The 15,739-nt window shown below is 40.8% G+C and overlaps 1 protein-coding gene across 3 annotated transcripts in view; it reads right to left on the bottom strand.

Annotated features, from left to right (window-relative positions):
• Positions 1–6,960: 6,960 nt before the first annotated feature.
• Positions 6,961–15,739, bottom strand: part of ST6GALNAC5 (ST6 N-acetylgalactosaminide alpha-2,6-sialyltransferase 5) — a 79,216-nt gene continuing 70,437 nt past the window's right edge. For 2 of the 3 annotated variants that reach the window (XM_075097891.1, XM_075097892.1), the window contains exon 5: positions 6,961–11,137. In XM_075097891.1, the coding sequence (XP_074953992.1) occupies positions 10,906–11,137 (232 nt within the window). In that variant the 3' untranslated portion in view covers positions 6,961–10,905. The other variant, XM_075097893.1, reaches the window with a different exon arrangement.

The following is a 15,739-nucleotide window of genomic DNA, read 5'->3' as shown; positions in this document are numbered from 1 at the left end:
TATGTGGTGTAAATGCTAGATACGTATCTCTGTAAATTGCTAGGAATTATTTGTAATCACACATAAGACCAGCGTCAGTAGGTTTTTCTTAGAATATGGTATCAAGCATTTCCATATTGCACAAAACACAAATTTGAGTGCTTCAACATTTTTGTTGTCCTTTTTTCTTCTCTTTCAGATTGATTTTGGCATCATAGCCTCGGGTTAGGAGTAGCGAACTTGTCAGAGAGCCGTGTGTATACACTGACGGGGAGGGCTACAGAGAAGGCAGCCACCAAGGCTTCCAGCTGTTTTTAAGGGCTGATGCCAGAGAACAACAAAACCAGCAGTGTAGTACATCTCTTGAGGATTAAAAACTTTTTTCTCCATACCTCTTCTAGGCTTGCAGAGGAGAAAGGTACAAAACGATCTGTTATCAGGAGGTGAACAGCAGCCCGCTACACCCCCACCTCACTAGAGTTATAGTACTGAGAACTCTCTGGTTTGCTTTCTGGTGAACGGCAGGAATTGTTTTTAGTAGCACGTGCTAAGCACCAAGAATAGGAATTAATCAGTATTTAAAACAACAGCATTCCTACACCACTGTCCTTACAGTTCTGTAACTGATATTCTGTGGTAAATAATACTAGAGAGTTCTTCCCAGTTTGCTGTGGGAAGCTTTTGTATAAGTGATGCCCAGGTATCCCCCGCCAACAACGCCACCAAACGAAAGATGAAAGCTCTGTTTGCTCGAAGTGCCCCCCTCAGGGAGGGAGGAGTGGAGTGGGTCTGAGCAGCGTCCCTAGTGCTGGATTTCTTCACAGTGTTTTGGGTTTGGGGGCTGTTTTTTGGAAGGAACCCTACATAGGCAATGACTTCATATCCAAAATCTGATACAAGGGTGACTTCCCCTAAAATGAGAAATCCATTTTTGTTTTGTTTTTTTTTTTTTAAATTTCCCCTCAGCTATTTCTAATGCAACAATCAACTAAGATCTGTTGTAGACAGACTGCATAGAGGTGCAGAGAGACACTACTGAAATGTGTAGACATGGTATAGAAATTAATTCTAGGGGATTTCTTAGAAGACTTGCTTAGGTTTTGTTTTTTAATCCAGCCTTTGATACTTTCTTCGATTGTAACGAATATTTTTAATCAAATATTTATTTTATAGACAAGTTTTGTCACACTTCTAAAAGTGACTAAAGTGAAGTTGATAGAGCTTTGCCTTGCTTCAGTTGCAATTACACTTACTCAGGCTCCTTGGACCCTATTAAATTTTTCTCTTTCCCTCTTTCAGCCACCTTTTGCAGGGAGTGATAGATAGAAACATCGACAGAACTCAGCTGAATTTTGCAAGTAGCAGAAGATACCAGAGATGCAGTCCTTTTAAAAGCTTATCTGCTTGGGGAAAAAGGCAATTAGGTGGGTTATTAAAATGCAATTTATGAATAGAAGCACTCAGCAAGTGTGCCTGTGAAGGTGACTAAATTGAAGTGAGAACAACAATTTGACTGGAATGCAGCAAACTACGCTTTGGGCATTTCTAACATTTTTATATGCACAAAATGTGGAGTTGAAATAGATCGTTCTCAGAGTCACAATAAAGTTGCCTGTGCTACACTTACGACACACTATTTTCCATACAGTGATAACTTTTATTCCGTGAAGAGTTATAGTCTGAAAGCAAGTATAGAAATGTCAGAGTGGTCTGTAAATGTGTTTTGTATATCTATTTACTTATTTAAAGTTAGTAATTTTTTCATTTTCCCTGAGAGCCCTTCAGACTTTGGGACCTGGGGTCTGGGAGCCAGCGAGGTCATTCTCACTCACAAACCATTTGGGTTCTCATGCCAATGTGCTTGTGCAGTATAGATGCTTCCTATGTTGGGCGCAGGTGATTTTTTTAATGGAATCCAAAAAATAAGCCAGGTGGCAGTTTCTTGATGTTTCTTTGCATAGAAACTTTTAGAGCAGAATTAAATTTCAGCATTTTGTGCGTCTACGTAGATATGTCTGTGAACCAAGCACGCTCGTGCTTGCAAATTCTTGTATGTTCACGTCTGCACCCTTGCTACGTAACTGCATTGGCAGGCCTTGCCATGGGTTGCACAGACGTTGTTTAGAATAATCCTGGGTGACAAAAATACAAGTAAGTTGTTTCATTTCAGTTTTTCAGCTCTCTTTTAGGATCACATATCAAAATGTATTACTGTTATTGAACCGAAGAAATGGTAAGTTAACAGTAGGTCTATACTCACATACACATTCTCTCATGTCTCTGCCCTTCATTTGATTTCTGAACTATGAAATGCTGTATGGATTTGAGAACACTATTTTGTATGACCGTGTCCAAATGTCTACACAAATGTGTGACACTAAGCTACGCTTCCATAACAGACTGAAAAGTGAGATACCCACAAAAATCAGTGGAGAAAGAAGCCTGAGTAGTGATGAGGCAATCAGCGTTTCATTGGTCTGTGCTAGCTAAATCTTTTTCTATTTACGTGAATATCACCATGAAATGCTGTTGTCTTAGCAAAAGCAAAGATCATAGGCTGGTCAAAAATACCTTTACAGATACCATTAGTGATAGTGTCTCTCTCCTAGAAAGTAGACTTGTTTTTTTTTAAATCAATTGTTTCACCCTAAAAGCTGGTCTCCGTTATTGATTACGGAAAAGCAAACGTAATCTGTTACTAATTCTGTTGCTGAGCGTCTGCAAATAGAGCCCATTTCCATCTCTTGTTTCAGCAGTCAGGGATTTTTATTCTGGTACCATATCCACGAAACGTACTGGAAGCGAATGGATCTCGTGGTCTGATGTGCCTTCAGAGGGGCACCACTGTGTGCTGAAGCCGGGCTGAGTTGCACACAGTACTGAATCGGTGGTTTGTGAAGGAGCAGAGACCAGATTCAGCTGTGAATTTATCCTGGGTGGAGAGGATCTGCAAAGCGATGAGGACTGGGAGGTGGTGTACTATATTCCTCAAAACGTAAGAGAGATTTGAAGGACTAACTGTCCCGCTGAGGCAGACCAGCAAAGTCTGCAGCCCTGGCAATCCTGACGCCGACAGCATGTCATTCAAGTTTTTTTTTTGGGTTTTTTTTGTTTTTTTTGAAGCTCGAGAGCTTCTTTCTCTTCTTTGATGGATGCTTATAGGGAGGGAATAAATGAAGTTTCTTGTCTGAAGACTTCCAAAAAGCGAGCTAATTACCCCTTCAATATAGATGAGGAAATGAGATGCTGCCAGTTGCTGGTAAATAGTTAGATTTGATCCCGTACTTTGCTGTGTTGTGAACTGAAGAGCTTCTACAAATTCAGGATTGTTTGGACTTGATAAAAATAGATGAAGTGGAAGGCAATTCACAACGTGGGAATGGTGTATTTCTGCAGCATTTGGAGAGATGGCCACCTCTGTATATGGTACAATTTGGGGACAAAGATTGAGGGCGACAGAAGAGTCAGTGTCCTTGTGTACAGATCTTCCAGCTTGGAGTCACAGAGCTGTGTGTGACCTGCTAGAATTTTATCATGCTTCCAGACTAATTCACCTTTGGACTGAAGACAAGCATAAAATATTTCACCCATGAGACTAATCTATCCATAAAGTTATGAACTACAGAAAATAGCAGTGGATATAATGAAAGTGTCTTCTCAACCATCACTTCAACGCTTCTGTACAGTAATGAGCATAATAGTTTTTGCATTTTTTAAGTGGTGAAAGACAAATTTAAAAAGAACTGGGAAATTTGTTTCTTGTGGAAGGTAATATCCTCTGCTTTGTGCGCTCTGCTGTTACTTCTGCTTTCCCTCTTTCCGTGAACTTTTAAGAATAATATGCCATAGGGAAATGCATCTTGAAAGCATTGGTGTTTTATGATGAAAACTTGTATATGCTGCATAACATACTCTGAAATCAGCATTTCATAGCACTAATTTCACTTGCAAGCTCTTTAAAATGAGTTACTTTTTCTCCCTTAATGAGGACTTCTGCCTGATTTAGTGATTAAATTGATAGTGTTTAAGGTTTCAGTTCAAAGTTTCTGAAGATATACATCTATTAGTGTTTGTGCCATGTCTTCTTCCCCACACAAATTTTAGATTTAAATTTTTTTTTAACCTTTCTTCTAATGTATACACACAAGAACACTGATGCCTTGTCCGAAACTGAGCCAGCCCTGCTGCTCTGGCCAACGGGCTCACTAGGGAAGCGAACTGTTTCAGCAGAAGTTACTTTGGTGGCATCGTTTACAGCAATCCATAGAGCAAACCGAGCTATACCAGAAACGGACAGTTTCGATAGTACAACAGCAGTGCTGGCAAAGCTCTAGCACAGGCGCTACTTCCTATGGCATGACTTCTCACCCTGCTGACCACTCCATAGCTTTGGTGCCACAGCTCTGGAGGGACCAGGTAGCTGGGCTGTGGTTTATTTGGGAGATCCGTGGCATGTCATGCTAGTCCCTATGTCGAAGTCTGAAATAGCAAATACATTTCCTTTCTTGCCTGCAAAAGGACTTACTGGAATAATGCTGGCATATATTAAATGCTTGGCTAGGTCCACTGGTTTTGCATGTAGCAGGCATTTTAAGCTTAGGCTCTGTCCTTTATATCCAGATCCAGTACTACTTCTGTCAAATACTTTGATACTTACCAGTGAAGAGCATCAGTAAGCATGAGACACTGCTGTCTGGTTTTTGTAAAGCTACTTCCTTTTTCTGTACTTTTTTTCCTGTCCACGTTAAGTTTGTAGCTCAAAATATTATCACTCAAAATTGTGATGGTTTTAGGGTCCCTTTACCTCCCTTGGTCTTTCTCGTGCAAATGGGGCCATCACTATATCATTACAGTGTATGTTTGTATTTTTACAGTTCTTTCACATACCCTTCTCTGCCACGGTCCTGATCCTTGCATTTTTTGTGTGTGTATAGGTTTTCTGCACTTGCTTTTGCTGCTCACTTCTGTATAGCTGCTCCCTCTCTGCAATATCATTTGCAATGGACTGACCACGAATAGCTTTTTAGTGTTTCACGTGATGCTAATCTGCGGAGGTACAGCCACATTAAAAAAAAATAATGCTGTAGTGCGACATGTTCCAGTTTTGTCCAAGACGAAAGTCCAGTCCCACTGAATACCAGTAGCCTCTTTCAGTGTTGGCATTGTGTGCAGCTTGGTTACAGCAAGGACGGAATGGGGGGAAGCACATCCTCATAGGTTATAAATCTGTTCACGTCTTTTGCTTTTTTTGTTAAAACATAAACCTAAGATAAGCTCTTGCCTTAAACTCAGCCATGCCAAATGGTTCCCTTCAGAATTTCCTTCGCTTTGCTATTAACAGACTCACATCATGCTGTCAGTTTGGATCCTAAAGGCTCCAACTGATCTGATAGCCAAGTGAAGTCAGCAAAGTCCTAAAACCTTATCCCTTGCTAAATATGCATTATTCCCTTTATCTTCCCTGTACTTCATGAAGTATCTGGTGTCCTAAAAGCTATCTTAACAGTTGTCTGGCTTGTGTAAAGAAGCTGACAGATTTAAATATCACTAGGCATCTTCTAAAGGAGATAAATCTGTTCTGAGAAACCAAATGATTAACATGACTTTCCTTGGCTGTTGAAAAGGGTCCAGTCTTGCTCTCTATCTGAGCTGGGTGCTTTGACATTGCCTTCAGTAAAAGGAGAATGCAGTTACTGTCGTTAGATCTTGTGGCTGCCTGGCACATCGTCAGTATGGCAATATTATACCTGGGCTTTAGTGCACAAGTTGATGTTCACTAGATAAAAGAATTTGTGTTTTTTATCTGTCTATCCGACAGAGTCTAACCCCTGTGTCCTGTGTCTGTGGTAGATGCCAAAGGAAGACTACAGAAAAGCAGAGAAAATAGGTTGAGACGTTTTCCTGTGGAATTTTGCTTGTAACTTGAAGCTGATGATGTATCCTCTTAGCCCTTATTTCCTATGGGTTCCGTAGGTGAGGATCTTCTCTTTCAACCTGTGGTCCTGTAGCTTCTTTGGAAGTCTTTTGAGAGACACCTTGCAAAGCTAGTTGTGGACTCATCACCTGGATCTTCTTGTCCACTTGCCTCAGAAAACTTTGAAGAACACTAAATAGATTTGCAGGGCATGACTTTTATTACAAAAGCAGCATTACATCTTAGCCAGTGTGTCTTTTTTAGAACTGCTAATTCTGTTCCTTGTTACAGTTTTCATCCATTTGTCTGGAACGTGCTAGGATTGCTTGTCTGTAGTTTCCCATCCTTCTGTCTTCCTGACTTCGGAAGACAGCTCCTGGTCAAAGGACTCCACAGTGAGCAAGGACACGGTATGTTCATCATCTGCCGAGTAGTTTCTCTGGCTCGGTCTGGTGTTCAGCAACAGACACCACCGGGGGATCTCTCCCTTTTGTGCTGGCAGTGCGCAGTGTGCGCTGTGACAGCTGTGTGCTCTCTGGCTGGCGCCCCCGGGAGGGAGCTGCAGAAGGGAGGGAGGTGCTGGTTCGTGGCCTGTTTTTGCAGTTCTGCATTTGCCAAGGAGCCTCTTCTGCAGTCAGCCGAGATGAAAGTCACCATCTTTGTTTCCACTGTGATACTGAAACTCCGTTGTCACAGTGGTCAAAGGGTATCATTTGACAGTTCCATGTTGTGTTGTAATTTTCAGCATAGAAAGTATTTAATGATCTAGTGGTTTTAATGGTATTTAGCATAAGCAAAGCCGTTTTACAGCCATTTTGTAGGACATCCTCTGAGTTTTATACTTTTCTGCTTCAGTACAGAGCAATTTCCCACCATCTTAGACTCTTGCCCTTTCATATTTCCAAGTTTTTTTTAAAGGAGATTGTCCTTAAATCTTTTTCTTTTCTTCTCTTTTCTCCTTATAAAAATCTTATACTTGTGACATCTAGGTGCACTTGCAGGAGGCAGCTGGAAACTCAAAGTGAACAGTATTAACTGATGCACCAGGAGAGGTGAAGTACTGATACCTGTGAAGTTTCTGTACTTTCTTCTCTTTTGCACTACATTTTGTTGTTTTACAAGCACTCCTTCACTGTTTAACTGTTTCTTGATTATTTTTTTTTATCCCTAAGCTATGTTTTTAATTGAACTAGATATTACATCTCCTTGCATCAAATAAAATCATTACCTTTCATTAGTCAGAGGTGATTATCAGAATTTTTCAAAAAGTTTTGTGGCACGTGATAGATTTGTAGAATATTGCAAGGAAACTTCTGCAGGACGGCCATTGCTATTGAGCCAGAACCTTCCACTCTGTCAGCTCCAGCCTGACTTTGATCTTCGTATTCCAGGGGAATACAGCTGGATAGCTCAAACCATGTTTTATTCCTTACTCTTTAGATTCCCCTCACCCCAACCCCCAATGTTCTTCCAGGTATTTTTATATTATTGTGTCCTTGCCTCCTTAGAGCTATTTTGGGTAAAGATCACTTAGTTTCCTATGAAGTTTGCCTGAGAAATACTGCAGGGCAAGACCCAGGTCAGCACCTCCTGCAGAATTTTATCACTTTACACTCCTGTTCATGTGTATGTGTATGTAATATATGAAATTGCCATTGTGTGTTCTGCCTAGAGCCAGGAGCAGCTGTCAGCACACCCGATACTCTTCTAAAACCTAGCACTAAGGCTGTAACTGGGTCTTAGTAACACTGTTTCTTAACCTCCCCTTTCCTCAGTTTCCTTACCTAGAATAAACAGTATTCACTTATCTTTCTGAGGTGCTTTAACGCTTTGGAAAGAAGGTTCTCTCAAAGTGCATTGTGTTTCTGCTTTGTATCTCAATGCTCTTACCTGGGCATCGTGCAACCATTGAGCCAAAGTAACAGAAACCAATGGTCTCATTTTTCTGTTCTTAGCTGCAGAGATATTTTCCTTATCATGCTCAGTTCCCGTTGCACCTTTCACGGCATAAAAGCTATAGTTCTTCAAGATGAAAAATAGCTACTCTGATGAAGCCAAGCATAAGGTATGGAAGGAGTTCAGAACTGAAGTAACATAGATCTTAAAACCGCTGATGTCGGTAAACACAGTTTTGCAACAGTTTTTAATATGTGAAATGATGCACAGTGAAGATCATGAATCGATCAAATTAAGGTGAAGAGTGCAAGATGACAGCATAAACCAGAGAATGGCAGCGGTGCCTAGTTTGTGCTACTTATCTCTGGTCTGACAGCACTTTCTATCATAAATCTGTTTGGTTTATAACTAGGCCATAAAACCTTACTTCAGGCTGAAATGTAGCAGGATGTGCTGTAGTTGAAAATTTGGGCTTTGGTAGGATTTGTAATTTGTAAATTAAAATTGCAACACTTCAAAAATTATTTACGTTTCTTTTGCACTCTTGTAACTTGTGCTTTTTGGACTGGGTTTATATTCCATGTAAATCTGTGTGATCAGTCCTTTTTAAAACTTGCTGTCTCCTTGGCTTCATCAAATTCCTTTTGCAGTGCGTTTTGTATATGCGGGTGTGACTTCCTCTTAGAAAATACTCCTTCATGCTTTCTGTAATTAGATGGGGGAACTTGCTGAAACTCCACAGGAAGATGACGAGACTGAAGTGAGTTTTGAGTTTGTTTTGTTTAGAAGACTGGATGTATATAAGGGTAACAAGAAGACACAGCTCTTATTAACAGAAACTGAAGAAGGAATATTTAGCTTCACTCTGGTAGAAGATAGGAGATCTAATGTCGGTTTATCCCGTGTTTTGCCTTATTCTTAACACTTCATCTGATCTACTTGGTATTGACCAGTCTTGCAGACAGAAAGCGAGCATGTGGAGCACAGCAGAGCCTGGCAAGTGCCCATGTTTCTACTGGATATTTAAAGTAGATCAGTGTAATCTATTTTAAAATGATCTGGTTTTAACAATAGCATAAGTAAGCATTTAGCATACGCATCCTGCAGCTCTCAATAGAAAAACTAAGAGCCCTGTTTTAGAATGACAAGATCTTTTCATAATCATATCACTAATAAAATAACAAAAGGATGGTGGCACGAGAGGACCTACTGTGTCCGTACCATCTCCTGCAGTCCCATCAGAAGTGATCTGTAAATCAATTTGACAGAGTTCATCAATTTGAGCAATACATGCTGGATACACGCCCCAGTACACATGCTGAAAGGGATGTTCAAATTGCCATTAGTTCAAAATCCATTCTCTTTTTTGTAGAGTGTTGTGAAATTGAGTGGAAGGAATAAAACACAGTCAGTGAAAGAGGGAGAGTTAAACACCAGACGAGAGAGGTTACGAGCAATTGGCAATAGCAGAGCTTTGCATTCAGTTTGTATGCTGAGTGGTGTGTACCAGGCGGGGCAGTTCACTTTGTCCCCACAGGTCTGGGACGCCTGCAGGGCAGCTGCAGCTATTGCTGTCCAGTTTTGGAAAGAGGAAGACCGTGGGTTGTAAGTGGTTTTAAATTATAGTGAGTTTGGTCCCAGCTCTGCGTATCCCCTCTGAGGTTCAGCTTCTTGGATTGAGATGTTTTAAGGTACTATCTTTGTTCTAGTTTTAGTATTTGTCTAATGAAAGACACCTTTTGTCACCTGAGGTGTAATGTTTCATGCAGTATTTACTCTTACTGATTACTTCAAAGGAATTAGAGACTTAATATTTGTGATGCAAAAGGAAAATTAATACTGTAACTGAAATCTTCTTTATTCACAAGCCAAATGTAATGCAGTAATTCACACTGTGAGGTTCCATATACAGCACTAGCATTGTCCGTCCCCTGCAGGGACTCGCCATGCACGTGTAGTTTGGGAAAAAACTGCCAAGTGTAACTTTGCTCTTTTCAAGGGGACAATTTTGTACTCATGGAACTCTTCTCACATCCCAACTTCAGTGCGATCCAGGATCTCCGAGATCAGCGATGATCTTGGAACACTGGAAGGCAGAGATATTTGCAGGTGCGCCATTGTAATCTTTTTGGCTAGCATGGCTGCTGTTGGAGTACCTGGTAGTGTAACTTCTTGATTTCAGAAATTTGGTCATGTTGTTTCAAGCCGTTGTTGCCTGGTTTGTAGTCTCTTGCCTCAGGAGGGTTGCTCCTTCAGCCTCCTGCAGGGCTACAAGAGGCAAAACAGAACACAACCCCTCCAGCCTAAGATGGTCTCTTCTTCATTGAAAGCATGCTGCTATAGACAGGGATCTTTTTCGGATAAACTTTGCCGTCCTTCCTTTTACCACTAATTAAAAAACAGCAGCTTGACAGCACAGCAGCAAATGAACATTAATATCAAACAGAATTTTCACTATCGTTTTCATATTAACATGAGATGTCAGAATGTAAAGTTAGCTAGATCTGCACGTGGGACCATTCTTGCTGTTAAAGGCTCTAGGCTGGAACGGAGCCCAAAATTTTTAAAAGAAATGCAACATTTCCAGATCAAATATTAATTACATGCTATATAGAATCTTATTTTTCAAACAAATTTCATAAATAAAAAGCTAGGCCTCTCAAACCATCAGCGATATTCATTTTGGATTTGAAAGATTATGAAAGATAAACAATCACATAACTGAATTAGAAAAATACTGGCCTAGGTTGCATAAAAACCTCCATTAAATAAATACTGTAAGTTTTCACTATGAAAATTCAGTGGCATTGTACTTTAAAAAACTGTAATGAATTAACCATCCCGTTAATGATACTCAAGTTGTTTTTCACAAATCACATACACACACAGGAAGTCAGATGGCCAAAAAAGGCTATATACTGGATTAACACACAGTTTGACAGAAAGTACTCTTGATATGCGCTGCTCCTTCATCGTAACTTCCTGACCGGTGTTGCAGTCGTCGGCTGCAAAGCCCGTTACCCTTCCCCCCTCGGCTGCCTTGCTGTCCCAGAAGGTCCAACACCCCGAAGGCTGACACAGTGGGTGACTGCGGCTGCAGCCTGTGCGTTCATCCCTCAGACCACCGGTTTAATCTCAGGGTGATTTACAGTGAGCGGTTCTGGTTTCCAGTCCGGTTGGAAAAAGTGAATATTGAATGTCCGTGCCCAGTTCTCAAACACTCGTTTCTCTGTGATGAAACGATGATGGCTGCCCTTCCGTCCCCGCTCGTGTGAAATGTACATTGTGCATTCATCAGGTCCCAAAGGTTCATAATAATGATAAGGTACTGAAAGATGATTAGGATCCCTGTGGAAGAAAGAAAATAGATGGAAGCCCGAGATGTTCCTTTTTACTGATTGAAAAGATGCTATCTTTAATAAGCTGATGGGCTCAAATCCACTTTTTCTCCCAGTTAAACCAAATTTCTAGGCAGCTGTATTTTTCTTGCATATTTAATACATCAGAATGGGGCAAAGGTGTTTCCTTTGCTCTTTCTATCGCTATTCTTTAATCCCCTTCTCCCAGTTAAATAAAGGACAGCAGTAGCTCAGAAACAAGGGAGAGTGCTGCAGGGCTGTTACCACTCTGAAATTTGAAGCAAACTGCTTAAAAGAGATTTATATCTAGATTGTGATTTGTAAAAAGCCTTGCAGAGGTATTTACTGAACTGGGGGAAGGCAGGGAAGTGGAAGATAGAGGGGATAGGGAAGATAGCTGATGTCACCTACGCTATTCTCTGATTTTTCTTATTTTACCATTATCCATATTGTATATGCAGTGGTAATGTATGATATTGCTGCTGCTTTCCATTTGTACCTTAGATTAACATTTTAATTCAATCAATCTAGCTTCCTGGTAACACAACATGGTGATCAATCTTACAAGACCAGAATAACAATAAAATTACATTTCTAGAATAAGATGGATTCTAAATTTACTGTATATATTCTCACCGGAATACATAAGAGAGTGAAAAGGAATCCTTCAATACCTCACCTACAGGAAACATATTTGTAATGTAAAAAATACCCTTCATATAGAAATTGGATATTTTTTTTTTTAGCTACAACTATTAGATCTCAATCTTAAATTAATTTTTCACACACTTTTTTTATACATTGGACCTCTTATTATAATCTCTTAAATGAATCATTTGTATGGTTACTGTAAATCTGACAGGATACATTTTAATGTGATTTATTTTTTAAGAATTACTAAAAAAATAGGCCTCTGCCTCTCATTTAGACTGCTCTTCCTTTCTGCAGCAAAGCTGGATTTTACTCTTGTGTTCTCGAGGGTAAACCTATATTGCTTGGTGGATAGTTACTGTTTTTAAGTTAGGATTAGTAAAGTTGAAATCGTATCTCCAACAGACTTTGAACAAACGCAGTCACAGTGGAAATAAGGGAACTGCTCAGGGCCCCGTACTGCAAAGTGAGCCTGCGAGGCTGCTGGCCCCGGTACCTCCGGGTACGTTTGGTTGGGATCCTCCCTCCGCGGCCACCCCACCCTTTTTTTTAATGAAGGCCTGAGTTGTGTTTGCAGAACATGAACTGGAAGAGCAAAAAGCAGGAAATTGATTGCTGTATGTCTCTTCCCTATTCCTTTGCTGGACGCTGAAGTTAGCAATGGACGATAGTGACAGCTGGAATCAGATCTGTCACAGGGGAGGTGTAGGAATGCTCTAGGTCATTTTTTTCCTCCACACAAAACCCAAAGTATACAGGTAGAGGGGTTAGGTGGATCAGATGGAGAGAGGACGGAGAGAAGGCTTGATAGTCGTTCTTTTTCTTCTCCCTTACTCTGCTAACTTGGTATTTACCTAGGGTTACGCTCTTCTGTTGCCCCTTTGAAGCACCATTTTCAAGCCTGTACCTCCCAGCAAGTGCTTTATCTCTTATGTTACCAGTGTTCTACCTGTGGATATTTTAGCAGTTGAGTTCCCTTTTTGAAGACAGGGATTGCACATTACATCAAAGGCTCTGAAGCTAACACCAGGGTACCCGAGGTGGATGCCCCTAGCTCCAGGCTGTAACGGGTCACTGTATTTCATGCAACATCCCATCAGAAACAGTCCAGAAACACCTGCTGCACAGGGCCTGGCAGGTGAGTGAGGCAGAGGAGCACAGTCTGGGCACCCTGCTGGGTGCAGACATCCCCTGATGGGTGCTGTCAAGGCTTGTGCGCAGGTCTACTGGCTGACCTGGAGGTGAATTCATTGCAAAAATGAAAATTCTGGTGGCTTTAGACCTCTCTGAGACTAGTCTGCAGCTGACTGAGGCTTTGAGGCTAAATTCCATGTGTTGTATTTTGGGTTTAGGAACTCTGAAAGGCAGTTAGGTACCTAGGACGGTTTGTCTGACGTAATTCTCCTTTTGTGGGGGTTCTGGATTCCCCTATATTGCATGCTAGTAAGGTTTGGATTTGAGCTCTGGCTTGAGTAACTACACCATAACCCAAATTAACTGTACTGTGTTATCTTCTAACTCTGCAATTAGCTTGTGTCACCAGCAAATGAAATGCATGAGTAATTTCTATACGGAAATTGCTTGCCACCTCATTTATTAACATTAAAACAGATGCTGTTTTATCACTGACTGATACTGGACATTAATCAGTATTTTGTCAGACTTAGCATGCATATTAATATCACAGCTGGGAGGAATCTAGGAAAGTTCCTCTGTAAAATACACTCTACTTCCTGCTTAACAGCCTGCCAGCACAGCAACCGTGAAAGTGCTTGTACCCAATGTCAGTCATCTACTGTTTGCCACTTCAGTGCACATTTTCCCACAGATGGTATCCACCCACAGCAAAAGCTGAAAATACAGCAAGCAGTGTTTGCCTCAAAAGAAACAAGGCAGAAAAACAAGGCCATCCCATATCACATTCTGGTCAACCTCTTCCTTCACCAGTGAAGAGCTGTTATAAATCAACCCACTAAAACTATATGTACTCACACACTTTGTAAAATAATGCATATTTTGAAGGGGGAATAAAGTGTCATTAACATACTGAGTGACGGGCAAGGTGCTGGGACTATGAAGAGTTCTGGATAATTTTTTGCCTCCTGTTTCTAGGATCCCATTTTCTTGACCTCTGTACTAGCCCTGTTTTCCAACCCATTTATGCATTTGGTTATTAAGGTAATGAGGTGGGATCCAGGCATATGGACCAAAGGGCATGGCTGGCTCCCATACAGCTGACAATCCTGTGAGCATCTCTTCTTCTATCAAGCGCCTCATAAGCCCCAGGAAACATAACTAGCAACAACTGCTTCTTTGTACTTGATTTAAAGCAATTGAAAGTGGAGAGAGCGAGGTAAGAAAACACTAGATTTAAAAGCTGTACCCAAAGGAATAAATTAAAGTATTTCAAATGCCAATTTTCAGGCAAATTATCACAGATGGGAAATGGCCTGGCAGTCAAATGAGGATTCTTATAGGAAAATGATCTGGCTCCATAATTGCAGCAAAAGTTATTAGTTAAAATAAAGCTCAGAATGAAGCTTTAAGTTTCTGTGAGTTCAAGAAGGCCCATGGAGAGGACGGGGGGTTTAAAGAGGGCTCTTTTCACTAACACCCTGAGTTCTCTTTGTGTGCTATGAGTACCCAGAGATATCTGCAAGGAACCAGCCTCTCACTGCTGCGATACTCTGATGGACAGGGACTGGAGTTATTACAGATGGCATTAAGCCTTGTCTGTGTCCTTCCCACCGATGCTGCTGAGCAGCCACAAAGAACAGCGGCAGCACTGCAGCGCCTTCAGGAATTGTGGTGCTGGTGCGCACCACAAGCTGGCCTCTGAGGTAGGAAGGCAAGACGAAGATCCTCGATGTCCCAGTTCAGGAGTGAGTCCTGCGCCTACGGCAGACTGCCAGAGGATGCTCAGAGAGGGAAATGCTTCCCATCTGGGGTGCTAGTTTGCTCCAGCGAAGGCTAGGATTGGATCCCTGGGCACTGGAAAAAGTACAGCAAGATAAGATGGCTTGTCTTTCTTGTGACAAGAGAGAGAGAGTCGCGCACACGCTTTCCAAAATCTTTGCAACGTGCATGGAAGCACAAGCTTTCGTCTTAATCTAGAATGTGCAAGTCAGATGTATTTAACGGCATGAGAGCAATATCAAAGCCATTAACCCTTACTACAGCGTAAATCTGTAAAGGGATTCGATATTACAGATAGTTTTGCTGTAAAGTACTAGAAATTTATAATAATCAGGTCACCAATTCCAGTTCAGCTACAAAAATCAATGTCCAGTGAAAGTAAATAGAAATGAATCTAAAACATGTTGTGGCAATTAATAGTGACAAATCTTTTACTCTGTACTCCAGACTCCTTTACTAGACTATTTTTTCCTGCACGGGTAGGAAACAATTTGGTTAATGGTCTTAAGCTAATAATTCGTAGCAGAATCAACAGCATGATATTCACGAGACCTTTGAGATGTCCTTCACGTTACAGATGTGATACTAATTTAGTTCTGCAACAGTGATCACCCACACTCATTACCTGCTCCACAAATTAATACTTAAAAAAATAATGGGTATCTGCTGAAGTTGTAAATTTGGTGATATTAACTCTGAATAGAAATAGGAGTATGTGTTGTTTTTTTTTTTAAAAAAAAACCCTCTTTCCAATTCTTTAGTTGCAGAGCAACAGAAGTACCTGTACCACCTCACACACACATGAGGCGGGAGGGGAGGGTTCTGTGTTGGTTTTTGGTTTTGTTTTTCTTTTTAAATGGTAGATTTGTATTTTGTCTGACTGAGAACCAGGAAACATGGCTTAAAATTATAGAATATTTCTTTATTTCTGCTTTTTTTATTTTTGGTCTTATTTCTTTGAAAGGAAGCACTCTTTTACTTCTTAATGAGTGGCTGAAGAGCAAACTAAGAAGGTTAACTGTAT

This window comes from Phalacrocorax aristotelis, chromosome 6 (genome assembly GCF_949628215.1).
Source record: "Phalacrocorax aristotelis chromosome 6, bGulAri2.1, whole genome shotgun sequence".
Lineage (NCBI taxonomy): Eukaryota > Metazoa > Chordata > Aves > Suliformes > Phalacrocoracidae > Phalacrocorax > Phalacrocorax aristotelis.
This window is presented reverse-complemented; position numbering and strand designations above follow the sequence as displayed.